The sequence below is a fragment of the Halichoeres trimaculatus genome, unplaced genomic scaffold (assembly GCF_033239565.1).
Source record: "Halichoeres trimaculatus isolate MK-OKI-2021-1 unplaced genomic scaffold, fHalTri1.1 fHalTri1_scaffold_22, whole genome shotgun sequence".
Lineage (NCBI taxonomy): Eukaryota > Metazoa > Chordata > Actinopteri > Labriformes > Labridae > Halichoeres > Halichoeres trimaculatus.
Window position 1 is genome coordinate 2,465,317 of NW_027437200.1, and position 27,112 is coordinate 2,492,428.

At 41.1% G+C, this 27,112-nt stretch overlaps 1 protein-coding gene across 4 annotated transcripts in view; it reads left to right on the forward strand.

Moving 5' to 3' along the window:
* The window catches only part of nhsl2 (NHS-like 2), a 166,966-nt gene that overhangs the window by 53,292 nt on the left and 86,562 nt on the right, over nucleotides 1-27,112 (forward strand). Inside the window, exon 1 of one of the 4 annotated variants that reach the window (XM_074699118.1) lies at nucleotides 18,407-18,685. The exons of the other annotated variants lie outside the window; for them this stretch is intronic. Coding sequence (XP_074555219.1) covers nucleotides 18,607-18,685 — 79 coding nt within the window. The 5' untranslated portion in view covers nucleotides 18,407-18,606. Of the gene's footprint in view, nucleotides 1-18,406; nucleotides 18,686-27,112 lie in introns of those variants that run through there. 4 annotated transcript variants of the gene reach the window in all.

Below are 27,112 nucleotides of genomic sequence, written 5' to 3' on the forward strand. Positions count from 1 at the left end.
GATATGATGTGGAGGGGGGACGATATAAGAATTAATAATAATAAAACAAAACAAAAACAAACACCTATTTAACTAACTATATTATAAAATAAATACAAAAAAAAATTCTAATAATGATATGGCATGAAGATATGGTGATGATAACTGATAAAATAAAGGTAGTGTGGAGGCAGTATGGCACAATTGGAAGAGAAGTATAATTACATAGAAATAGAATAGAACTTTATTTGTCATTGCAAAAAGTACAATGAAATTGAAAAAAAAAAAATATATAATGAAAATATATAATAATAATAATAATAATAATAATAATAATAATAATAATAATGATAATAATAATAATAATAATATAATTACAAACAGTAAAAATATAGAACATAAATCTATTCACAAATAAGTTAACCATAATAAAAGCAAAAGTTTGACTACACTGGATTTCTTGGCTAACATGAGGTTTTGTGGTTAACAAAGAAATCAACAACTCTACACTATGAATACTAATAAAATCAATAATAATTCTTTAAATAAACTGGTTTGATTTTTGCCTTCAAAGAAGAGGAAAGTTTCTCAATCTTTCAACAAATTAACTACATTTTGAGGCTTTAATGTAATCAAACATGCTGGCTCAGAGTTTAACTCTGAGACCCCTTGAACACGCTAGCGGGATGCATCCTTATCTGCCTCCAGTGTCTGAGATCTTCTTTCTTCAGTATTAAAAACTGGTGCACTAAAACCAGAGGCTTTCTTTTTCACTTCTATATTTGTTTGATTTCACAATGCTGAACATGTGCACCACCCACAATGCATTTCTTGTTTGGACATCTGGTTTGCATGTTTTGTGTCTGTGGTCTGAGCTGAACCTTTCCCTCCAGACTGAACATGAAAGCATGACTATCAGAGCATATTGGAGGTGTGACCCCAGCAGCTGAAGTCAGTGTTGTTTTCATACACGCAGACTGAATCCTGAACACAGCATCTGGCTCTGAGTTTTCAGCATATTGGTCACAATCTGTATCATGTAGCTTGGCTCGCGTTGGGAGGAGCGGGGAGGAGCAGGGGGGAGCGGGGATCTCCTGTTACATAAAAGTCTGCATTAGAGATTAGAATAAATGATAATAGAATGTGTGTTTGCTCCAGCTGACCTCAATCTGTGAGGGACAGAAACCCAGGGACAGACCTCCATGAGGGGCTGCTTTTAGTGTGCAAACAGACACCAGGAAGTGCCAGGATGTTAGATGGTCAGAGGAAGGGAGGAGGTACATTAAGATCTGATTGGTTGCCCCAGAACCAGAGCGTCTCCTCTCATCAGTCTATCTATCTATCTATCTATCTATCTATCTATCTATCTATCTATCTATCTATCTATCTATCTATCTATCTATCTATCTATCTATCTATCTATCTATCTATCTATCTATCTATCTATCTATCTAATGATAACACATTTTATTTCAGGAGGCCTTTCAAAGCATTCAAGGCCATTGTTCAAACAAAATGGGATATATCTATATATGGTGGAGTCTACGATTAGGGTTAGGGGTTGGAGGGTTGGGGGTTAAAGGGTTAGAGGGTTAGGGTTTCAGTTCCTTTTGTTTACAGTCATCTATCAAAGTCTTTGGAGAGCATGTTTCAGACTGTAATTTTTTGGTAAAGCAGACGTTGCCCTTGTTTGTTGATCATATTTTGGGTTGGCCCTGGACAGTAGCTTCAAACTTGCATGTGTTTTAACCTTTGATATAAACTTAAACCAGACTCAGTTTGATCTGAGGGGGACGCTCCTGTTGGATCTCTTCAGGGACATTTCACACCGATACTCTGACCTCACTTTTAACCAGAATCTCTGAAGTACTCTGACAAATCACACCGTTTTCAGAGCCCTGAGAGGTTTCAGCCCCTGTGCACTGACTGACAGAAACTTTAAACTGCAGAATCTGATAATTGCAGTGATGCAAAGCTCATCCACTGCACGCCCCTTGAAGCCGTGTTGTATTAAATCTGCTCCCTGTAACTCAGCGTGAAGGCAAACAAAGGATATGAAGTGTATCCCTGTGTTGAGATGTTGTTGCGTCAGTGTTGCCTTCAGGGTGTTTCTGCTTCTGGCAGACGAGGGAGCACTGAAAGTTGAACAACCCCCCAAAAAGTTAGATTTTTCTCCTCCTCCTCCTCCTCTTTCTCCTCCTGTGTGCATCATTGTTCTGTCGTGTTTGTTTATTCCCAAAGTGGCTCTATCTCTCCGTCTTTAACCCTTCTCTTCCCTTTCTCCATCCCTCTCTGAGTCTGAGTCTCTGACTGTTGGACGTCAGCGGGCCGGGCTGTCAGAGATGATGGATGGATGAATGAGCTGTGGCCCTGTGAGACAAACAGAGGGATGGAGGAGAGGTGTAAAAGGATGAAGAGGAAGAGATCTGGATTAATATCCCACATTTCCCCGCCCCATGTGGTCCTCTGAAACCTCCCCCCCATGGTTCCCCCCCACACCCACCATCACCATGACCACATTATCTGTCCCAAACCAGCGTTATATAACTCGATCGGGGTTCTGCGCCAAATATTTCCTTATGTAACCCCCACCCCCCTCCCTCTGCACGGAGTGACAGCAGCTGAGTCTTTACTTCTGCTAATAATGAGAGGGTTTTTCCTCCAGTGCAGAGGAAAGAGTCTGTTTCTCTACAGACAGACTTTTAGACTCTCCACCAAACATCGCCTTTTATTTGATCCTTCAGCTCAGATTTTCTGATCAGAAACTTAAAACCAGATCCAACTTTTTCAAAGATTTGTCATATTTTACTTTAATGTTTGAGGTTTTGGACTTTTAGTTTGATGACAGGCCAGATTTTAAAATAATTGTCTGACACTTTAGTTATTCAGAAAATACCTCTTTGGTATAATAATTATCATTTTTTTCATCACTTTTGCACCACTTTTGCAACTTCTGCTCCATGTTAGCCATTCTTCTTTCACTGCTGCCAATCGCACTGTATTATCACTATTATAAATCCACTTTGCCCATTTCTCACCCATAATTTACATTTTTAACCCCATTACTGTTGTTATCATCATTATTCAGTGTCTGTGATCCACTCCTCTTTTTACTTTGATTTTTTGCTTTAAAGTTGCAATTTTCTCCATTCTCACTCAGATACTGACATTTTTTCTTCACAATAACCTTATTTGTCCTCGTAATTGCAAAGTTTGTTCTCAATTTACAGCATTTTTTCCCTATTGTCACCATTTCAGCTCCCATGATGCCTTTTTTGGCCCCATGACTACTTCACCGTCACCACTTTTCAGTCCTCTTTTGACTTTTATTTATTGCTTCATCATTGCAAGTTATTTTTTCTCCATTGACACCATTTCTTACACACTTGTTGCAACATTTTCACCATTATCTTCAAGTTGTTAGCTGCTTTTGCCTTTTATACCTCAAGTATTTCCATTTTTGTTCAACTTCTGCAATTATTATTCCACAATTTGTTTTTTCCCCAAAAAATATTAAGCATTTTAAAGCACTATCATAAATCATTTTTGCTCCTTTTTTTGTAAAAAAATCAAGTCATTGTTACAGTTTTTGCCATTATCACCATGTTTGGAGCCACATTTGCCTTTTTGCCATATTTTCTTTAGATTACCATTTTTCTGTTATTGCATTGGGGCTATTTTTTGCACAATTGTCCCCATTTTTGCCCTGTTATCTTCAAGTTTTGATGATGAAATATTTTCCTCTCCTATTTGTCAAAAATGTATTATTACATTACATTACATAACATTATAACAGCTTTTACCCTGTTACCCTGTGTATAGGGCCACAACTGCCTTTTACAGGCAAGTAGTAATTTTGCCCCTTTTGCACTATCACAATTATTCCTCCACAATTTTCCTTTCTTTTTTTTTTTTTTTTTGCCATTTTTTAAATCAGTAGTGACTTTCTTACTCAATTTATCACCCTTTTTCTCTTCTACTGCAATTTTAAAAATATTTTTTGCCACATTTTTTATCCATTGTCCCTTTCTTTTCTTCTTATTACCTTTTCTTGTCCCGTTATTACCCCTTTTTGCCCCTCTTTTGCCAAATTTTCAATTAATTGTCACAAATTCTGCTCTTTTATCCCCATGTGTTGAGCCACTGTTGTGAGTGTCATAAACTGGGCTGCAGACTTTATCTACAGAGAGTTGGTTAACTTCCCCTTGTGTTGTTCTTTCCTCTTGTCTGGATCCTTGGCCTTGTTTAAATACTTCTGTCAGACTTTCAGTGGGCTGTGGGCTGCTTTTAACCCACTTTAAATGATGCTGCATGGTTTCCTAACCTTAATAGATGATTTGACGCTTGTTTCTCCCACACCTTAACACCCGTCTCCTTTTGATATCACCTTCTGAAAATGTTCCAGCAGAGAAAAAGCTGCTTCTTTTGTCAGATAAAGGATTTGTACGGTCCACCCTGTGCCGAGCAGAGGAACACTAATATGTTTTAATGCCTCCCACGTTTCCTTATCAAACTCCTGGCAGTAATCTGTCTCTGTGGGGGGTGGATTAGCAGATTAACAGCCTCCTACAGCAGAAACACTCACACACAGAAATATAAACACAGGCGCCCGTGTATTAATGCACATTTACCGGCATTAATGGAAGATTAAGAGTGCAGGTGACAGGAGGAGAAAATCCTCTCCCTCAGAGTGAGGAGATAAAGACGAAGGCGTTGGGACGGTATGTTAGTCAGAGACCAGGACCAGGGACCAGCTCAGACCTGCTTTGGCTGGCACCAGAGTTTAATTATTTTAAAGAGAACTGACAAAGATACTCCAGCAAGAGGAAGTGTTATCAGAACTGTGAGTCAACAAGAAGAACGTTGGGTGAAATGGTCAATGTCTTGATCTGTGGTTCTCTAGTATTGCCAGTGTTTTGCTCCTTTAGCATCGTGATTCATCCATTATTTCCAGTTTAACCCCCAAACTGCCAGCTTTGCTTCATTATCACAAATTCATGCTGCATTATCACCATTTTTACCCCAATATACCTTTTTTTCCTCCATTATTGCATTTTTAGACCTTCTTTTCAAAAGTTGCATACCCATTTTGAATTTTTTGCTCTTTTTGTACCATTATCACCAAATGTTGTTCCATTATTGCCATTTGGCCCCATTTACCATCACTACAGATCCATTCTTTCCATTTTACCTCACCATTGCAAGTTTTTGATCTCTAACTGCAAATTTTGCCCAACTTTGCTGCATTATTTCCAATTTTTCCCAATAAACATCACTCATAATCCTTTTTTTAAATTTTCATCCCTTCATTTAAGTTTTTCACTGATTGATTTTGGTTTTGGCACAATTTTGACTTTTCTTGTTCTTAATATAAAAGTTTTTGCTTTGTTATCCTCACTTTCGCACCCATACAACCTTTTTCCCCTGTTATCATTATTTCCTGTTCCATTGTTGCCATTTTTGAACTATTATCAACATTTCAGTTTTTCATGAAGCCTTTTTGCTCCATTATTTCTCGTCTTATTTCATTTTGATTGCTGTATTGGAGATTTCTTCTGCCAGTATGTCTTTCCTCTTTGTGTTTTTTCCTCCTCAGTCTTTGTGACTTCTCAGGTTTTACTGTGCAGTGCTTTGGAAAAGGTGATTGTTTTTAAAATGTGCTATAGAATTAAAATGGACTGGATAAATAATCCATTATTTCCCATGTTCATCCCATTATTTCCATTTTGCCACATTAGTACTTCACTTAACCCATCATTCACTCCTCTTATTACTTTCATCTCTTACATTGTTGCATTTTTTCTCCCCTTTCTCCATTCTTTCTCTCATGTTGCTATTTTTCTCCATTATCTTCCTTTTTGCTTTTTAATCACCATTTCCTGTTTGATCATCACAGTTTTTACATCATCATCACTGTCACTGCTCCCCTAATGTCCTCAAGTATCACCAAATAGTTGAGTCATTTTCACTTTTCTCCTCCATTTTTGCAGTTTTTAGGGATATTTTGCATCCCCACAACATGCTGTGCTTGATAAAAATGAGTTAAGCTTCAGCTCAGCTTCAGCGGATCTAACTTGTTATTGTGCATCATCACAAATCTCACATCCCCAGGTGTCTACAATTAAAGGAGCAGTGCGTACGCCTTGTGATTGATCTGCAACATGATCAAAGGTCTATTTATCGTGGAAACACCTAGTTTTTTCTATTTTGCCTCGAGAAGCTACAGCATCAAGCAGGCTTTGGTTTCAGTTTGAAGGACAGAAGGAGTCTTGTCTTCTCTTCAGCAGGCTCTGGTTGATGTTGTGAAGTAGCAGTTTGTCTTAAATGAGACAGTGCACAGAATCAATATTAATCATTCAGTCTTTTTGTCATTCCCTGACACTTTTCCTCTCCTCGTACTCATCTTCTGGGTCCTTCTCTTGGCTCCTGTAAGAGCAGCACTGATACCACCGGGGGGCGTCACGTGTCTGATCCACATCAGGGACTCAGTGATGGTTTCAGGGTCTTTCAGCTCTGCTGTGTAACTGGTTTGTAGAGACTGGTGCAGACTGAGATCCATTGAGGACCACACTCCAGGGGAAACAAACTCAGAGCCACTTCAACAGAGTTAGTTTCTACTCTCCAGAGAGATCTGGGACTGTATCCACACACACACACACACACACACACACACACACACACACACACACACACACACACACACACACACACAGAAACTTTTTGTGTATCAGTGTGTAATCTGTGTTGAATCCATCCTCAGCAGGAATCATTAAAGAGCACTTAATTACCCATAATCCACTCTGGGCCAGATGTCAGCTCTGTTGGTGGGGTCACACTGTGTGTGTGTGTGTGTGTGTGTGTGTGTGTGTGTGTGTGTGTGTGTGTGTGTGTGTGTGTGTGTGTGTGTGTGTGTGTGTGTGTTCTTCCTGCCTTTCCTTGTGTCATCCTCCTGCGGTCTTCCTCCTCTCAGATTGGGTTTGTAATCCCCTTTTCTCTCCGTGTTGCTCCTCCTCTTTCATTTTTTTTGCTCTTGCCCGTAAATCTGTTCATCCCTCCCTCTTTATCGCTCCCTCTGACTCTCCTTTCTGTCCACACTCTCTTGGCTCCAGAGGGAAACACAGCTCACTTGTTGCAGGCTCCTGAAAACAAACTTGCAGATCAAACAGGTGAAGGTAAAGACTTCAAGAATTTTTTCTGTGTGTGTGTGTGTGTGTGTGTGTGTGTGTGTGTGTGTGTGTGTGTGTGTGTGTGTGTGTGTTTGTGTGTGTGTGTGTGTGTGTTTGTGTGTTGATGGTTAGGACTTGCTGTTTTCATGTTTTGTTTCTGCTATGAAAGAGGTCATGTGTTCAGACTCTTCTGCTGCAGACTATGAGCTTTGGCACCCATCTGTTTAGAGATGATAAAGCTTTTATAGCTTTATGAAGATCTCACGACTTGATTTAATATCTTTAAAGCTGCTCAGAGGAATTTTCAGTCTCTATTGGTTCTGGCGCCCCCTGTGGACAAATTGATATCTCTCATCTTGCAATAAGTCTTATCCTACCTACTCTTTGTACAGATACTCTTTAAATTTGTAATGTTACTCTTTAACCATTTGGGCAACAGAAAAGATTCAAACAGCTCCTTAAAGAAGAAAAGATGAGCACTCCAGGCATGAAATCTGACTTTTATATACAAACACACAGAGTAATGATCGTTACTCTCTCACAGCAGATTCCATTCTCTACATTCAACATGGTATACATCTCCTCATGGACCAAAAACCAGATAGAAAATGTAGCGCTAGCTTGCTGCTAATGCATATGGAAAGTTGCATTGATATGCTATCAGTAAGCATACATTGATATAACTTTGGTTTTCAACCAGAATTTCAACTTTGATCACAGAGACATGTTACAGTTACTCTCTGTAAACGATACTAAAAAACTCTAAATGTCAAAATACAAACAGATAAATGTTTTCAGAAAGGAGGAGGAAAGAAAAGGTACTGTGGGTTAATGGCTGGCTTTGCATTACTACAACAACTTCAAGGTTCCAAACAGCTTAAAGCATTGTTATAACCACTTAAAGGTCCTGTATCCTGCTCCTTTTCTGCAGTTTAATATGGATCATTGATGTCTTCATGAAATGGTAGTAACATGTTTTGGTCCAAAAAGCCAATAAATCAAGCACAGCAGCATTGTTTCCAGGCTCTCATAGCCCCTCTGTTCAGAACGCTCTGATTTAGTGGGCGTGGCCTTCATATGTAAATGAGCCACCGCTGATACCGCCCCGCTCTTCATTGTCACTGAGAGTGGCGCCACGAGCTCCGAGTGCAGAATGTTTAGAACACATTGAAGCTTGTTTACCCTAACATTACAGGCTAAAACAACAGGCTAAAACAACAGGCTAACCACAGCTAAAGTTAGCATCCTGAAGCTAACACAGAGACAGGGGGGACACTGAGGAAAAGCTTTTACATCTGCTCCACAGCACACAGCATTTAAAATACTCACATTTCCAGGGTTCGAGGTTTGTTGGCAGGTGGTTGGTAATGCGCCTGGATTCAGGACCAGTCTATTTGCTAGCTCTCTGTTGTACTGTCCAAAGTTGGAAAAGCAGTCGGCCGTGAAGTGACTAGCACACACATGCACACTTTTATTGAGTGTAGCTGGCACATTTCCTTGATAAATGAACTCTAGACACTCAGTCTTGTGTTCTTCCGAGATGGGAAGCTTGTGCATGGAACTATGTGGCTGTTTACAGCCAAAAACAGAGCAGTGATGGCTCACCAACTTTGGCATTCTCCTCCCCGGAGAGATTTCTCTCCAGCAGCGTGGAGAAGAGTGGGCGGGAAGGGGGTTTGGGGGTATCTGCTCCCGTGGACCAATCAGGTCAGACTCGCTCCTGATTGGTCAAAAAAGGGACTCGCTGATGTCAGCAAACCCCGGAAATTCCAAACAGCTCGTTTTAGGTCAGGATTTTACATTCACAAGCACTACTAAGTACAGGTTTTGTCATTAAATATCACATTTTGTGGGCTGGGAGGAAAGACAAAGACCCACAAATTTCACTAAAAGACTTAATAAAGTGATTTTTGCATAATATGGGACCTTTAAAGGAACTGGATTGCTTACTTCATCCATTAACAAAACAGTACATCAACATCATGCGAAGTGCAATATTGACTTATTTTTATTTATTTACATCCAGTGATATCCAGATCCAGTGAGCAATTTCTAGGGCTGGGTACCAATCAAACACCTTATATACCTGAAACAATACCAGTACCTTCACTTTTGATACCGGTTCCTGAACGATACTTTTTTTGATACCAATTGTATGTCAACTTTCACAAAAAGACACGTCATAATTTTTATTAGATTCATAAATCTTGAAGTTTTTTTCTTTCAGCGTAGTATTTTTCCACTCTGAGCAGTTTTCTAACCTAAAAAATAAATGACCAATATTTGCCAATGCCAATGTATAAGCAAAGTTGCCAACAAGTGATGGTAAATGTGTTTATAACTTTTAGTGAACCTTCCTCTGTCCGTTCTTCTTTGTTTGTTTTTTAATGTCTAAATACCAACCCTCCTCCTCTATCTGGGCTTGGGACCACCTAAAGTGAGCCAAAAGAGAGCACATAGCAGTCTCCTGCTCTGGCTACAGCTGTGAGCTGAGGAGAACTTGTCCATCTGTGAGTGTTGGACATAAGGGAGGGGCTCAGCACCTACTGCTCATTGAGACGCAGTGGATGCTGGAGATCAATACATGTGTTTATGGCAGTCTCCAAACTTAAGAAAAGTGACTTGATTTGTTGCTAGTTCCTTTTTTGAAAGAAAACAAAAGTTGCTGGAGACACCTGAAAAGTTGCTAAATATAGCAACAAAAATTGACAAAGACACATCATTAACTCTTTGGGTATCGACACTTGGCACCAAGAGACTCAATTAAATGTTGTTACATTGTAACAGCTGGGTGGACAAACATTGGCATTACCATTTCTCAGTCTCTCATAAGAAGAATAGATGATGTTCCCACCGGATGTTTTCTTGGAGAATGAAGTCATCAGGACTCAGAGTTACCTCTCGGCCAGCGTGTGATGTTTCCATGTGTAACCTCCTGAAGTGTGCAGCATGAGGAGAAATCAAAGGCTTCACACATTCTTTAAACTCAGCGAGGGGTCGGCTGAGAGAAAACTTTTCTGCCCTGGAATAACCTCCACATGTCAGTAGGGTTTTAGTGCCCTGCGTTCCCCTCGGTCAAGATTAGGATGGAGTCCAGAATCAATCAGAGGCGTTGGAGTGTGTTTGATTCATGTGGAGGGATCACTCTGGGTGAGTTTGATCACTTTGTCATCCGGAAATAAATCAAATAATCCATATTCACACTTTAAAGTGAGGTCTGTGGACAAACAGGTGAATCATCTCTTATTTCTGGAGTGGTTTTCCTCCGTAGCGACTCTTCAAACAGAACACAGCAGAGTAAACACAGCTCTCCTTTCTCTGCTCGCAGACACTGGTTTGGTTTTCTATGAGGGCTTGGCTCGGCATGTGCTGCTTTGTTTGGGTGTTGGTTCAAGGTCGGGCCATGTCCGTGCGAACTAGATAAGAGGGCAGTAAATATTATGAGTGCTTTGCTGATATTTGGGCAGTGAAATGAAGGATTTCTTCTCCTCCTGTGAACCTGAGTGGGAACTGAAGACGAGAGTGAAAAACTGAACGTGGGGGGGATTTCACCACCTTGTCTGTTTCTGGGACCTGTAGAGAAAAAGATGCAGATGAAAGTGTTGTAAAGACAGAGTGAGAAGCTGAACGTGTCAGGATTGAAGAAGAAGCACCTTCATGCTATGACAGATCTCTGAAGCAGTGAGGAACAGAGCAATCGTCCCCGTTTGTCACAGTGAAAGCTGACGAGCAGCAGCTCGTGTGAAATCGATGGCGTTGTCTTAACGAGATGTTCTGAAAAACGGTGAATCAGCAAGAAAAAGGAACAGCTCGCTCTTTAACCATCCCCTCCATCCCTCCCTGCAGGCCGTGACATTGTTACATAAGCAGCAGGATGGAATATAGGAAAAGGATATAAAGCTAATCTCTGTAGAGGCCCTGGGATGAACCTGGATTAGAGATGGTTTGAGGATATGTGTAACAGGGAATCCCAGCAGGGTTCACCACACACACACACACACACACACACACACACACACACACACACACACACACACACACACACACACACACACAGACACATGCTCTTCATGTGCCTTCAAACATGCCCTTCAAAACAAAAAGAAAAATGAAGCTTTTTTTTTCTTATTCTGACAAACGTATCAGACTTGGTAGAGGTCATGTATACCTCAGTCTTCTAAACTGATTTTGAAATAAGCTAAAAAGTAATGCTGAATTACTTGTAAAGAGTAAAAAATGATCTTGCATTGTCTGTGTTTTCCTTGTGATCGTATCATAATAAACCTTATAGAATCATATCATTATAGATAGGTTTGAATCATATAATCATTTTGTAATTGTTTCGGTTTGTTTAACGTGTTCTGATTTGGTTCGTATAGAAATCGGCTCATTTTGGTTTGTATCGTGACCATTTGGGTTCTATTTGTGTCATATTTGTTTGGTTTTAGTTTGGATCATAGTCATTTTGGTTCATATTGTAATAATTTCTGAATGTATTGTAAAAGTTAAGTTCCTTTTTGCATCAAAATCTTTTTTCATCAGTATTGTAATTAGTTTGGACCTGTTTGCCTCTGTTCGTATCACATCATATTGTATCATATCATATCAGATTGTATCGAAGTGCATTGTACCGTATCATATCAAATCATATAATTCCATATTGTATTGTATCATATCCTAACGTATCATTAAGTATCATATTAGATTACATCTAACTGGGTGATAGTATATTGTATCATTTTGTACTACAATGAATCATATCGTTGTGTATCTTACTGTATCGTATCTTATTGTACCTTATCATATATCATATCATATCATATCATATCATATAATATCATATCATATCATATCATATCATATCATATCATATCATATCATATCATATCATATCATATCATATCATATCATATCATATATATCATATCATATCATATCATATCATATCATATATATCATATCAATCGTACCACATCATATCGTACCACATCAAATCATATTATTAAGCACCATATTAAATTATATCATACCATATCCTTTCATATCATATCATGTTGTATCGTTTCGAATTGTACCGTATCGTGTCTAATCGTAACGTATCTTATTGTATCGTATTATATTGGATTGTGTTAAAACATACTGTGCCGTACCATATTGTGTGCATGTATCAAATTTTACCGTATCTTATCTCCTCGTATCGTATTGTATCATGGCACATTGAAATAATCCTCAGTTTGTATTTATTGCGATCAATTTAGTTTGATGATTTTTTTTTCTTTTTTGGGGGGTTCGCAGTGTGAACGTTTCATTTTGGTTTGGATCACAATCGTTTGAGTTCTGTTTGTATCCTAATCATTTGGGTTTGAACTATAATTGTTTTGGTCTGGTTTGTATAGTATGTTATGGTATCGTAAACTTTTAGGGTTAGTGTTGTTATAGTTTAGTTTCAGTTTGCACCGTGATCGTTTTGGTGTGCATCGGAACTTTGCTTCTGTTAATATTGTACTGTATTCTAATCTTTTAAGTTTGTATTGTTATCATTTTGGTTGTTAAAATGAGACATTTTTATACAAGTTTAACATAAGGGTGCTTCATATTATGTTCAATGAAACACTTTTATGATAAATATGACAAAACCAATTGCTGAGTTTTTAGTTTTTGTCATGTCACAGCCTCCAAATAGAAAAGATGACCCCTTCAGGACTTTGCACGTATAATCTGCTGATTGAGGCTACAGATGAAGTATTCCTATTATTAATTATTATCAATCTGAAAGTTTCCCTCCAGAGTCAGCCCTCATCTGGAAACAGAGACATCATGTGTGAGACAGAGCCATTAAAAGGCCTAATAAAGAGGAGTATAATCTACTCCCATGTGTCTCTGGAGGGAGGAAATGAGCCGTGAAATAATTTTTCTCAGTTTCACTGCTCGGGCTGCTTCTAACGTGAGAGCTCTGCAGAAGTAAACATCCCCATAAAAGCACACAGCACCAAGTGCGTGTTTGAGTCTCTGTGGAAACCAGAACCACGTCATGTTTGGACACAGTCACATCTTCATGTTAGAGACAGATTTATCCACAGACACATAGTTCCTCTCCAGCTCAGGAGGAGTCTGTGTTCCTGTTTCATTATCACCTTTCTCCAGCAGCTGTTTGTGAGGATGTGAGAGGCAGCAGTGATGAAGGAGACAAGGAGGAGGAGAGGTGATGAGGCAGGATGGAGCAGATTTATTAACGCAGCTCGTTTAGATCGATGCTGAAACTACTGGGAGCTAAATGCTAACAGCAGCTCCTCCTCTCAGAGTTGTGGTTTTCAGGAGGAGATGAGAAGAGAGACCACTGTCACCTGATGTGGTCAGGCTGTGTGTGTCACCTGTGGTTTGGGATAAGAGGAGGGGAGGGGGAGGAGGAATGAGAGGACAGATGAGGTAAAAGGTGTTCTCAGGGTCTCTGATACCTTAATGTCACATCCACCTAACACACACATTCATCCACTTCTCCTCTCCTCGACCATCTTCTCATCTCCTCTCCTCATTTAGTATTCTCTCCATTCCTCACCCTCGCCGTCTCAATCTCATTCCCTGCACCGCTCACTTCACTTTCAATTCCTCTCCCTCCATCTGAGCGGACCTCGTCTTCATTTATTCGTCCCTCTGACTCCCAGCCTCCCCTCCTCTCTTCCACCCACCTCCATCACCCCTGCAGTCTTTCCTTTCTCTGCTCCTTCTCCTTCTCTCTCTGCTGTTTGACTGTTTGGCCCAAAGTATCCTGACAGCCCATATTTTAGCTGAACCTGTTTTTGAACGCAGGGCCATTATTTCTGCTGCTATAACTAACCAAGCTGCAGGGACTCTCTCCCACTCAGCCTCATGAGCAGAGCGAGGTCCACATCAGCATCAGCCTCAGAAAACCCTCTTTAATACTCTATAGTGGAGTAAGAGCACTCCTTCACCATTTGCAGCCAGTAATATAAAACAACACTTTATTTATGCACATTTATTGTCCTTTAGATGATGCACAAGTCACAGTTTGTCATGGCTGTAATCTTTATATAGCTAAATGCTGTGAAAATTCTTCAGTTTTTCTCTGTCACCCATCAGGTCTGCATCAAACTTGACTCATTTGAACGTTTTATTAAAGTAACAACATCTTTGCATCATGGTTGGACATAAAATTGGTAAGACACAGCTTAGCATCATATCATATCCTCATGTGTTGTGCTATTTCCTGTCCCGACTCTTTATAGGAGACAGGATATGACACAAAAGCACACACCATCATGTATCATAGTGCACTGCATCCCATAGTGTGCTATCAGATCACTTCAGCATATATCGCAGCGCATCATGATTGTGTATTGTTGTGTTGCAGAGCATCTTATCAAATCATATCATGGTGGTTTGTATCAGTGTTGCATTGTACCGTACCGTACCATACCAAACCATGCTATATTGTATCATATTGAATCTAAATGTTTGCCCTGGTATCCTGTCATATCCCGTCTTACCGTTATTGTGATGGTTTAAATCGTGTTGGTTGGTCTTGCATCATTATTGCATCATATTGGATCTTATGGAATCATAAAATCGGCTTGTGGCATTTTGGTTCGTATTGTAATTCATTTTGTTTGAATCGCAGTAGTTTTGTTTCACATTGCAATCGTTTTGTATCGTAACCGTTTCAGTTCATATTGTAATCAGTAAGATTTGGTTTGTATCATTATTCTTTCAGTTGGTATCCCAGTTGTTTTGGGTTCATATCCTAATTGTTTCAGTTCATTTCGTAATCGATAAGGTTCAGTTCTTATTGTAATCATTCTAGTTTATATGCTGCTTGTTGTGCTTTGTATTGTAATTGTTTAATTTAGTATCATAATCACTTCAAATCTAGTTGAGGTTATTTCACCTTGTTACACTTTCATTTAAGTAAATAACATAATTCCTTCAGTTTGTATTGTAAACTTTTCAGGTCTATCATAATTGTTTTATTAAGTATTGTTATCATTTTGTTTTGTATTGTAAGCCTTTCAGTTTGTATTGTTATCTTTTCAGTTTGTACAGTACTGTCTTTAATCTTATCGGGCTCTAATTGCGTGGCGCAGCGCAGGGGGCGCAAGCCTGGCGCAGCCTGCGCAGTGCTAATTTAGTGCGGCGCACCGCTGTGCGCTGCCAATTTGACAATTTGGTAGACTGTCTGCGCAGAGATGGGTGTGACGGCGCGCCAGGGGGAGTTGGCGACGCACTAGGGGGAGGTGTTAGCAGATTCATGTTGGCGCAGTGACAATTTCGTGCCAAAAAAGTGCGCTGAAAGCTCGCCAGCTCCTACCTGGTCTATCCTCGGCGCAAGCGGAGCGCACCCCACGCAGCTGTAATTTGGTGACAGGCGCACATGTGCTCACACGTCAACAAAGCCTCAGAGGCAGGTTTCCAGAGTGTCAGGCACATTTTAATGCAATAAACAATCACAGCAATCACTATTTAATGTAACCATCTGAACCAGCATATATATTTATATCTATATTAACTGTCCCGTCACATCTGATGTCAGATTAAAGCCGTTTGTCATAATGGAAAGTTAACCTGACGGCAGCTGGAAGTTTGATGCACATCTTACAATTAAACAATAAACAGCCTTAACATCTGATACTGAGTATATATCTGGTTCTCTCATTTCATTTAATTCAAAGAAAAGAGGGAGAGAAAAGACGAAGAAAAAAAGAGACAAAATAAATGTATGTCACTCAGGATTTACCCGTGATTTCCCATATTTCTCTGTTTTAGTCTTTATTTTTAACGTGATCTAAAAAGATGGAGTACATTATTGTAAGGAGGATGAGGTGGAGACACTGGGAGAGTATACAGTATATCACCAAAGGTTCTGCTATTTGACGATGACAAACCAGGAGTGCAGGTGGATCAAAAGTATTCTGAATGGATAAGCCAGCTGTGTAACTGCCTCTTCATTTTTTACTCCGAATAAAGACAAAGGAACAGATCAGATCTGTCCCGGGAGCTGGCCCACACGGTGACGCGTGTCGTGTCCTCCGATGCGCCCCGCTGTCCATTGACCTGCTGCAGGCACAGTGGCTCTGACCGTCTCCGCTACCAGCACTCTCTCCGCGGTGCTGGAGATCACTCAGACCAATCAGACGCTGCGCCTCGGCCGCAGGGCATTTAAAGGCGAGGAGAGGCGCTCATTTGATTGGTGAAAACAGCGCTCGGCTGTGTTAAAACCCACTCACGGCTTTTCTCCTCCCTCTCTCCGTTTTGCGCGGAGGGAGGCGTGGACGCGCAGCTCTGCGCTCCTCAGCGCCTTGACTGCGCCTCTCTTGGCACTGCAGGAAACTTGCAAAGTGCGCCGGTCACGCCCTGTGCGCACAGCGAAGGCCGGCGCAGGGCAGGTGCGCCTGCGCCTGGTCTACGAAATTAGAGCCCATCATGTTAACGTGTTGGTTCATATCACATTTGCAGTGTCATGTTGTGCATATAGCGTGTCAAATCTTACAGCACCATTATGGTGTTGTGTAGTTATTGTGTTGGTTTGTGTTATACTTTTGTTAGGTCATTGCATCGAACGTTATCTGATCGTATTGGATTGTATTGTACGGTTATGGTGTTGGTTCATGTTGTATCATTGTGTCACCTCATAAGCCGTGTTTCCACCAAGCAGTCTGGTTTGGTTCAGTACGGTTTGGCACAGTTTGGTACAGTTAAGCCTGATCCCGTTTGCCTTTCCACAGCAAACTGTGCCCTCCCGTGGTAGGCAGTGTGTAAGCTGGATGCCGAAAGCCGCATCTGTTAAATAATAGCGTGACGCAGTAGCAGCGCGACACAGTTTACCCTGCTAATAAAGCTAACGAAGAAAAAAACGCGACACAGTAAACAAAGAGCATACAGCATTTCGTCTTCTCTGTGATTGGCAAGTAGCTCTTTGATACAAAGTGAAATCAAGCTTTGTTTCAGTCTCTGTGCCACCAGGAGAAATGCAGCCGCTGTCGGGGTAAGTGACAACCAATCGACCAATCAACAGTCTGCAGTGTTGTTGCACCACCTTCCAAGAGCGGATCGGTTCAGTCTGGCACCCATATGAAAGGGTCCCAAAAAGTGGTCTTAGTCATTTGGGGATCTGTCCTGGGAGAAGTCAGTGGAAACGCCACAAAATGCGTGCTGTACCATGACAAACTGAACCGGTCTGCTTGGTGGAAACAAGGCTATACTGAACCCAGCCACATTATTATGTGTCACAGCAAATTGCATCTTTAATGTATGACATCGTCACATAATGTATATAGTATCTAGTGTAGAACTCAGGTGTGATCTGTGTTTGGTTTATTCTGGATTGTTTTATTTAGTCCTCAATGGGATAACGTCACGTATGCTGGACTGGTAGATCTGATCTTTCCAGGAAGCAGTTTGTATGGAATCATGGGAACCTGTGTGGAGCTCTGTGCTGACACTGAGTTCATCCATTCATCCTCTGTTTTACTGTGAACTCTGAGTGAAGCCTGGATAAACCTGCTCCCTGTAGAAACAGTTTGGACTTCAGGTGTCCACAGAGTCCGGTCGGACTCCTCCCTCTGCTCGTCTTTCTGCTCTGATAGAGACTCAGTCTCTCCCTCTCTCTGAGCCAGCATCTCCTCTCTTTCCTGATTTCTTGCTCTACCTCTCTCACTGCACCTCTCCCTCTCTCTCCCTCTCTCTGGTCCTGGCTCGATCTCCCTTTCTGGCTCTCTGGCGTCTGATTGGCTGCTCTCCTCCTGCCTCTTTATGAATTGAACGGCAGCGGCTGCATGTGATTGGCTGGAGGCTGATCAACACAACCAATGCTCTCTCTCTCTCTCTCTCTCTCTCTCTCTCTCTCTCTTTCTCTCTCACACACACACACACACACACACACACACACACACACACACACACATGCACGCTCATCAGAAACAGCCTAACCTTTCAGTGAAATGTGCAGAGGTGCTCACACACACTCTCTTTCACCGCTTCAGTCTCTGCTCTTTCTCACACACATACCTGCATGTTTCCACATTTGTACTAGCATACACACACACACACAACCACCGGCACACACACCGCCACACAGCTTGCTTTGTCAACAGCTCACGTATTGCAGCGCACTCAGGCGAGCCCTCACACTCACGTCTTTCTCGGCTTCTGTCACTCTCTCGATCAGCCTCATCCGCAATCACATGCCGGGCTTCACACACACACACACACACACACACACACACACACACACACACACACACACACACGTAGTCATGCGGTCACACACTCTGAGGTGGCTTCAGTGATGCTGTGACGCTCCTCTCTCTTTCACACACGCACACACACTTTCTTGGTCGTCTTCCACTCTCATGCTTTAAGACACACAACACACACACACCTCCTCTCCCTCTGAGTCAGTCAGTCAGTCAGTCAGTGTGTGTGTGTGTGTTGGTGGAATGAGGCGGTGATGTTTTGGGACAGGAAGAATACTATGGGCAATTCCCAACGACGGGCCAAAGGAAGACACAGACCCAAATCGGCAACAGGTACTTTATCTTTCTTTATCTATTTATCAGGCGTGTTTTCATCCCTCTCCTCCTCTTTTTCTGCATCCTTCCATCCTGAGTGTGTCATAATCAGGGGTCCATGCATCCCTCTGTCAGCCCTCTGTACATCCTGCAACATGCACGCACGTTTCATTCACACATCTACACACGGAGCTTTGTCATCCATCTATCTGCTCGTAGTCGCTCCAGTTTCAGGTGTTTCAGGTGTTTCACCTCCACACAACCCTTCTTCCATTCATCACTCCATCTATTATTCTTACACCAGACCTCTGTAGGTCCCACCCCCCATCCCTTCATCAAAAAAGCCTCTCATTGCAGATTCTGGGGTCATGTTCTCAGAGCACTCTCCACTGTGCATTCAACGTCTAATTCTTGAATCCTTTCCACGAAAACCAGCGTTTGAATCTGTGCACCCATTCTCATCATTCACCCGTTTCGCCATCCCTTCATCCCAATTCTTCTTATTGTGGATTCATATATCCACCTCCCAGCCCTCCATACATCATCTTTCCTTCATCCATCCACTCATGTGTGCACATTTCATTCAGACATGCATTGACTGATTTGTGTAGCCCATTCATCATCCACCCTTCAGTTTTGAACGCTTCCGCTCTGTTTTCCTCTCATGCATCCTGCTCTCCGTGCATTCATGCATCTTTTTCCTTTTTTAAACCATGCACACATGGCCAAACTCCCCTTCTTCCTCCACCCTAATGTCCATGCATCCTTCCCTCAGCCCACCCATACACCTTTTTCCTCCATAGGTTAATGCATTCTGCACACGCACACACTCCACCAGGGTTCATCTTTTTCGGTGTAATGCTTTTGAATTCTGCCAAATTCAGGTTCCTCACACCCTGAGGATGTGTCGTAATCAGGTTTTCAGTGACTGTGCATTTGGTTTTCTGTCCATCCATACGTCTTTTCCTCTTCTCATGTTGCACACACATTCTCCCCCCATTCCTGGTTCTTTGTCTCATCGCTCCATGCATTCCATTGCTCCATTCTTTTTTACACTCAGCACACCTGTGAACACCTCCAGTCACTCTTTCCTTTCTCTGCTAATTCCAACCAAAGCTGCCTCTTTGTCTGTTTTCTTCACATTTCTGCGTCATCCTTCTGTTCATAGATCCATTCAGCTCACATGTGAATCATACAGCAACATCCAGCTGATACATCCGTCCATCCTCCATCCATCCTCCATCCATCCTCATCCCTATAACTACACCCCGCCTGACCAACCTTTCTTGATTTCTTTTTGATGTATCCCTTGATCCAAAAGTTCATTGAGGTCTCGTCAGAACCTGAAGTTTTTCCGAGACCTTTAGATATACTTTTATTTCAGGATGTCCATCTTCGCCATCCATCTCTGGGCCGAATCATCCATCTGTTTACCTTGTCTTCAATCCATCCATCCTACCATTTATCCATCCATCATGTCATCATTCATCCTGTCTTCCTTGAATCCTCCCATCCTATGTCCTTCTATCATCCGTCCCATAAGTCTGTCATTTCATTTGACCATCCTTCTATCAGTCCGTCCTTGCGTCCTATCCATCTCCATCTTTGCGTACCTTCATACTTACTTCATTCATCCTTATGTCCTTCTTTCCACCCTTCCATTCTTCAATCCTTGAGGCTTTCCATCCTACCTTGCATCCTTGCATGCTTTCGTTTTTTCATTCTATCCTTGCGTCCTTGTTTCTTTCCATCTAATGTTTCATCCTTTAAAACCTTGTAACCTTTCATTCTTTCATCTGTCCTTCAATCCTTCCATCTTTGCATCCTTGGGTCCTTTACACTTTGCAACCTTGCATTCTTGCATCCTTGCATCCATCCTCAAATCCTTGCACTCTTCTATCCATCCTTACATCCCTCCATTCAATTGCATTTTTTCATCCATCCTTGCACACTTGCATCCTTCTTGCCTTGTGTCTCCTCAATAGTCCTTGCTTTTGTTTAGTTCTTGTTTCCTCATCCCTCCATCTGAAACATGTCTAGTTTTTATTATTAGAGCTCCATCTTTCCATTTCATCACTCTTTTTTTAACCTCCAATCTTTGAAAACTTTGTCCATTTTCTTTTTCAAAATGAGTCAGAGCACATTTCCTCCTGAGTCAGCTCAGAAATCTTGATCCATTTCACACAGATATTCTGCCAAACCTCTGTTTATTCCACATCTACAGTTTTAAATATTATTTTACCACCCAGTCCAACTTGTTTTCTGTCCAACGTTCAATCCCTCTTTCCAACAATCCGAGTCCTTCTCTGCTTTTTCATCCATTTTCCTTCCTCTTGGTTGCCAGGTCTGAATGAACTAGGTCAATTGGTCTTTTTGCCTCTTGGCTGGAGACTGGGCTGAGATACTGTGTATGTGTTTCTCTCTATCAGTGTGTGTGTGTGTGTGTGTGTGTGTGTGTGTGTGTGTGTGTTGCCTTTAGTATCCTACGCTGAGCTGAAAGTGTGTCAGTGTGCAAACACTCAGCTTTCGCACATTCGTCATAGCTCAGCCACATGCTGCAGTCTCGTGCATGCTTGTGTGTGTGAGATTGCTCGGCTGCACCGCCTCGTCCTGCACGCCTGGATGGGATTACTACAGGGCTCTTTAATTATCTTTACGGCCGAGCAGGAGAGCAAGCCAGGGCCAGATTGTACGCAGGAACCAGGAAGAGAGCAGGAGAAAGAGGGAAAGGGAACGAGTGAAGAGAAGAGATGACAGCACTTGTAAATCTGCCCCCTTCCTCACTTCCTTGTTGGACCATAAAGGAGGAGGGGAGGAGGGGAGGAGGGGAGGAAGGAGATGGGGTGAGAGCAGGAGATGAGGAAGAGGATGATGCTGAAGAGGAGGGAGGAGAAGGGAGAAAACTAGAGGAATGGAAAGAAAAGGTACATAAGTGATTCTGTGGAGAGCTGGAATTGAGCGGCGGACAGGAAGGGGTGAGGGAAGAGGGGAGGAGGGGTGAGGAAGATGGTGATGAAGAGGAGAGAGGGGTGTTGCATTAAAACGCACACACATGCCAAGTGTTTGTGTCATGGTGCAGAGCTGCACGGTACACACAGTGCCAACCAAGAATGAACACACCCATATGCTCACTTTCTCTTTTCTCTACACACACATTTGGTGCATTCCCCCTGAGGAAAGTGTGTGTGTGTGTGTGTGTGTGTGTGTGTGTGTGTGTGTGTGTGTGTGTGTGTGTGTGTGTGTGTATGCAGTGCAGTACGTATGTAAGCGTTAACACAAACCGACAGCCGACCAGCCTGCATCCACCTGCTGTGGTGCAATAATCAGCACAGGACGGTCCCGATCCGTTTGACCTTGACTTTAATCGTCGGCGTCCTGTGAGCAATTTTTTATTTCTCGTCTTCAGATGAGACGATCACTGTTGACGTGTGCTGCAATATGCTCCACAGACATGTGTGTGATGTACTGTGACCGTTAGTATGATGGTGGTAATCACATGTTCAAAGAGCAGAGGTAATGGAAGCTGAATGGTTGAAGATGGAAATGCAGTTTTGATTGATATAGGAGAGTGTCATCAGCGAAGACAGACTCAGGAATAAATCAAATATTATTACCTCCTGAGGTACACCTCCTAGTTTTTCTTTGTTGAGAGTAATTATTGAAAAGCAAAGACAGCAGTGTGAGCCATCATGACACAGCAAAACCTTACAGAGGAAGGTTGAGAATCTGATATGAGATTCACACATTTTTATCGAGTATAGCTAATTTAGCTTTTATTTTAAAGCTAACACAAGCCTTGTTTTTGTTTTAATTTGAAGCCAACAGCAGAGCTATTTCATGTTAGCTAACATTAGTCTTTTTTTATTTTTATAGCTAACATTAGCCACGTTTAATTTGAAGCCAACAGCAGACCTGTTTCATTTGGAAACTCACATTAGCCTTGTTTTAATTTGAAGTTAACAGCAGACCTGTTTTGTATGTTAGCTAACATTAGTCTTTTTATTTTAAAAGCTAACATTAGACTTAGTTTGTTCAGGGGTAATGTGAGCCTTGTTTATTTTGAGGCTAACAATTCATTTTTAAGCTAACAGCAGACCTGTTTTGTATGTTAGCTAACATTAGTCTTTTGATTTTAAAAGCTAACATTAGCCTTGGTTTATTTGAGGGGAATGTGAGCCTTGTTTATTTTGAGGCTAACATTTCATTTTTAAGCTAACAGCAGACCTGTTTTGTATGTTAGCTAACATTAGTCTTTTTTTTATTTTAAAAGCTAACATTAGCCTTGGTTTGTCTAAGGGTAATGTATACCTTGTTTATTTTGAGGCTTATGTTTCATTTTAAAGCTAACAGCAGACCTATTTTATTTGAAAGCTAACAGAAGACCTGTATATCAAAACTAACATAAGCCTTGTTTTTTTTTTTTTTTTTTTTTTTTGGAAGCTAACAGCATTTTTTTTCATATAAAACCGAATAATAGCCCTCTTTTATTTTTAAGCTTAAATCAGCCTAATTTTGTTTTACACTTTACATTTGCCATATTTTATTTTGAAGCTAACAACAGACCTTTTCATTTGGAAGCTAACAGCAGACCTGTGTATCATACTAACATTAGCCCTGTTTTAATTTGAAGCTAACAGCAGACCTGTTTTTTTTATGTTAGCTTACATTAGTCTTTTGATTTTAAAAGCTAACATTAGCCTTGGTTTATTCAAGGGTAACGTGAGCCTTGTTTATTTTGAGGCTTATGTTTCATTTTAAAGCTAACAGCAGACCTATTTTATTTGAAAGCTAACAGCAGACCTGTGTATCAAAACTAACATTAGCCTTTTTTTGTTTTTGTTTTTTTTTTTTTTTTGGAAGCTAACAGCATCTTTTTCATATGAAACACAGTATTAGCCCTCTTTTATTTTTAAGCTTAAATCAGCCTTGTTTTGTCCGACACTTTACATTTGCCATGTTATATTTTGAAGCTAACTACAGACCTTTTCATTTGGAGGCTAACAGCAGACCTGTGTATCAAACTTACATTAGCCTTTTTTTTTTTTTTTTTTTTTTTTGGAAGCTAACAGCAGGTATGTTTCAAATGGAACTTAGCATCAGCCCTGTTATATTTTTAAGCTTATATTAGCCATGTTTTGTTTGACAGTTTACATCAGACTTGTTTTATTTCAAAGCTAACTAAAGACTCAGAAATATTAACTCATGGACAAAACTCAGAAGGATTAGCATATACAGCTGCAGAAAGCATGTGTAAGATAAAGCTAATCAACATTTATTTTATTTTATAAAGACTTACCCATGTCCCTTTTGTTTACATGAAGGGGGAGGAGTTCATGTCTGTGTCTTGACCAGCCAACAGAGGGAGCTCCAAGTCTGCTAATTTAGTCCTCACCTTTAACAGGGAGTAATAATGTCTATGTCTCATGGTTTCTGATCAGTAAGAATAATTTTTTCAGGCTAGCATAAATCAGCTAAATGTCTGCTCATCCAGCAAGCTCAATGCTAATTACACTTGTGATGGTTAGCATGTCTTACTTGTGCTTACTTGGCTAAATTTGAATTAAACCAATGCATTTAGCAAAGAATAAGGGCAATATGCCCCTTCATGGGAGGATTTAGGCTTCACTTTTGTCTTGCAGATGTGCCATCTACAGTTACAGTCGAAGCTACATGTCATGTTTTTGCAGATTCAGGAGGTAACACTTCTCTATTGCTGCAGGTTTTTACCTCAACTACTTCAAAATATTCCTCTTTCTCCCTCCTTCTTTCAATGTTTGTGTTTTTTTCAGTCGTCTCCTGGAGCTGAGAAAGACAACAGGCCGCTCACCCTCAGCAAACTCAGTCATTCATGTATTTTCAAACCAATGATGTCATTTTAAGCTCAGCCAGAGCCCTGCAGCAAGAGAGATGGCGAGAGAGAGAGAAAGGGGCTGTGTGTGGAGATAATTGGACGGAGGCGAGGATGAGGAAGAGGAGGATGAGGAGGAGGAGGGTTTAGATAGAGAGCAATTGAGAGATCTGAGGCGAGATATGAGCAGTGCGAATGAGCAGAGCAAGAGCGGAGGAAGGAGGAGAGGAAAGGAGGAAGAAAGGGAGGAGACAGGAAACAGAGCCTGGGAGTATGAGGCTGAGGCTGCCGCTGCCATGGCAACCGTACAGGTGTTAAAGCAGGTCAATTGGATGCTGGTCGGCTCTCTGCCAGCAAATGGAACTTGTGTGTGTTGTTAGGTGTGTGTGTTCCCTGATTTGTCCATTCATTAAGAGCAGAGTGTGCGTGGACTGCTGAGCAGGTCACATGATGCAGCTTGGGAGTCGAGGTACACGTTGCAGAAAAATGTCTGGAAAGAGACGGAAAACTGCTCCTGTGATGAGCCAGAAGTCACTGATTGATTGATTTCTCATGCATTCGCTGAGATGTGAGGAGCCTGATTTCTGCAGCAGCCTAAACACAACCCTCTTCGGACCCGATCAGCTGATCTCTGATGACCCCTGATTTAAAGCTGTTTGCTCTGATCCCAGACTTTATGAGCCCTGGCTGCAGCTCTCCTTCTGTTCCCTTCCTTTAAAGTGCAGACTCTGAGTTTCTGTAAGCTGGTATCGCTCTTCTTACTTATCAGAATTAACAGGGCGTTAAAACAAAGTGAGGTGGAGTCAGTAAAGAGCAGATGCTACTTTCAGATGGAGCTGCACCTCGCTTTGCTCCACATTTGGATTAAAGCACAGAGTGTGCCTGGAATTTAATTAGTCAGGACCTAAAAAACTGAGTCCTCTTTCTAAAATGTTCAAAGTTGAGCAGTGAGCAACTTTTTTTCCCATCATTTTCTGCCATTTTGTAAACCAAGCAGTGATCTGTTAACTCAGAAGATCAGTGGCGACAGACTTCATTCACCATGACTCCACCTCCAGGTGATGCAGCCCCAGGATCTTGCTGATAAAAGCTTCAGTGGATGAGATTCTCAGTAAATGAGCACCAAACTGGACCCAGACAAACTAAACGGAGCTGACCTCTGACTCATAGCCAAAGCTCCAAGTGTCTCATTTCTCTTGTTGTGCCCAAACTTTTCAGAACCGGCCTGTTAGTGGAAGTCTTTCTGAAGAGGTCTGTGCCTGTGAGGGAACAGAGACTGTTTTCAGATCAATACTTGTTCCTGCTGAGTCACAGTTAGAAAGCACAGAGGGGAGTGTACAGCAGACGAAAAAACAGCATTAGTTTCTGTCAGCTTACAAAAACTGATGTTTGCTTCATTATCAAAAACAAAGCACACTCAGAAACACCTCTTGTCTCTTTTGGTTTCAGGTCCCAGAGATCAGTTTTTTGTAAGGACGACATCTTAGCTTAAAACATCACAGCATGTGTAAGTCTCTTTTTCTTTAAAGTGCTCCAAAATCAGACATTTTGATCATATGTTAGGATGAGGGAGCTACACATGTGCATAAAGACTGCTCATTGCTAAAATATCATGGATTTAGATTTCCAAATCTTGGATGTTCAGATTGAGCGTGTGCAGATTTGTAAACCTCTACATATTCATATGTTTCAGAAAACCCTGAATCTGTCTCTTGACTGATTGAAACACTAAGTTCTAAACAAACAAAAAAAAGGCACGAGATCTTTAAAAGACCCAAATGAGAGCTTCATGAGATCTTTACGAGACCTTCATGAGAGCTTTACAACATCTTTACAACATCTTTACAGATCTAAACAAGACCTTTACAAGATCTTCATGAGATCTGCGTGGGATCTTTATAAGACCTTTATGAGTTCTATACAAATCTTTGCCAGACTTTTACGAGGTCTTTGCAAGACCTTTACAAGAACTTTATATCTTTATGAGATCTTTACAGGACCTTTATGAGATCTTTATGAGTTCTTAACAAGTTCTTTGCAAGATATTTGTGAGATCTTCATGGGATTTTTATAAGATCCTCAGAGATCTTTATGAGATCTTAGACATCTTTATGGGATCTCTAGAAGAACATTTTGATATCTTTATGAGATCTTTACAAGATCTGGACAAGATCTGAACAAGATCTTAACAAGATCCAAATGAGTTCTATACAAATCTTTATGAAACTTTTATGAGATCTTTACAAGATCTAACAAGACCTTTAGACAAGACAGGATCTTTATGAGATCTGTATGAGATCTTCAACAATGTTCAGAGATCTTTACAAGATCTTTTCAACTTTGCAAGATCCTTAAGAAATCTTTATGAGACCTTTGCAAATTATTTGCAAGATCAATACAAGGTCTTACAGGACTTTGGTGAGATCTTTCTGAGATCTTTCTGAGACAGTTATCAGATCTTCATTTGATCTTTAAAGGTTTTTCAAAGATCTTAACGATATCTTTTTTCGATCCTTAGGACATCTAATTGAGAAGAGATCTTCAGGCCATTCTGTCAAGATTTTTATGAGACTGGATGAAAACACGAGTTAAGGTTC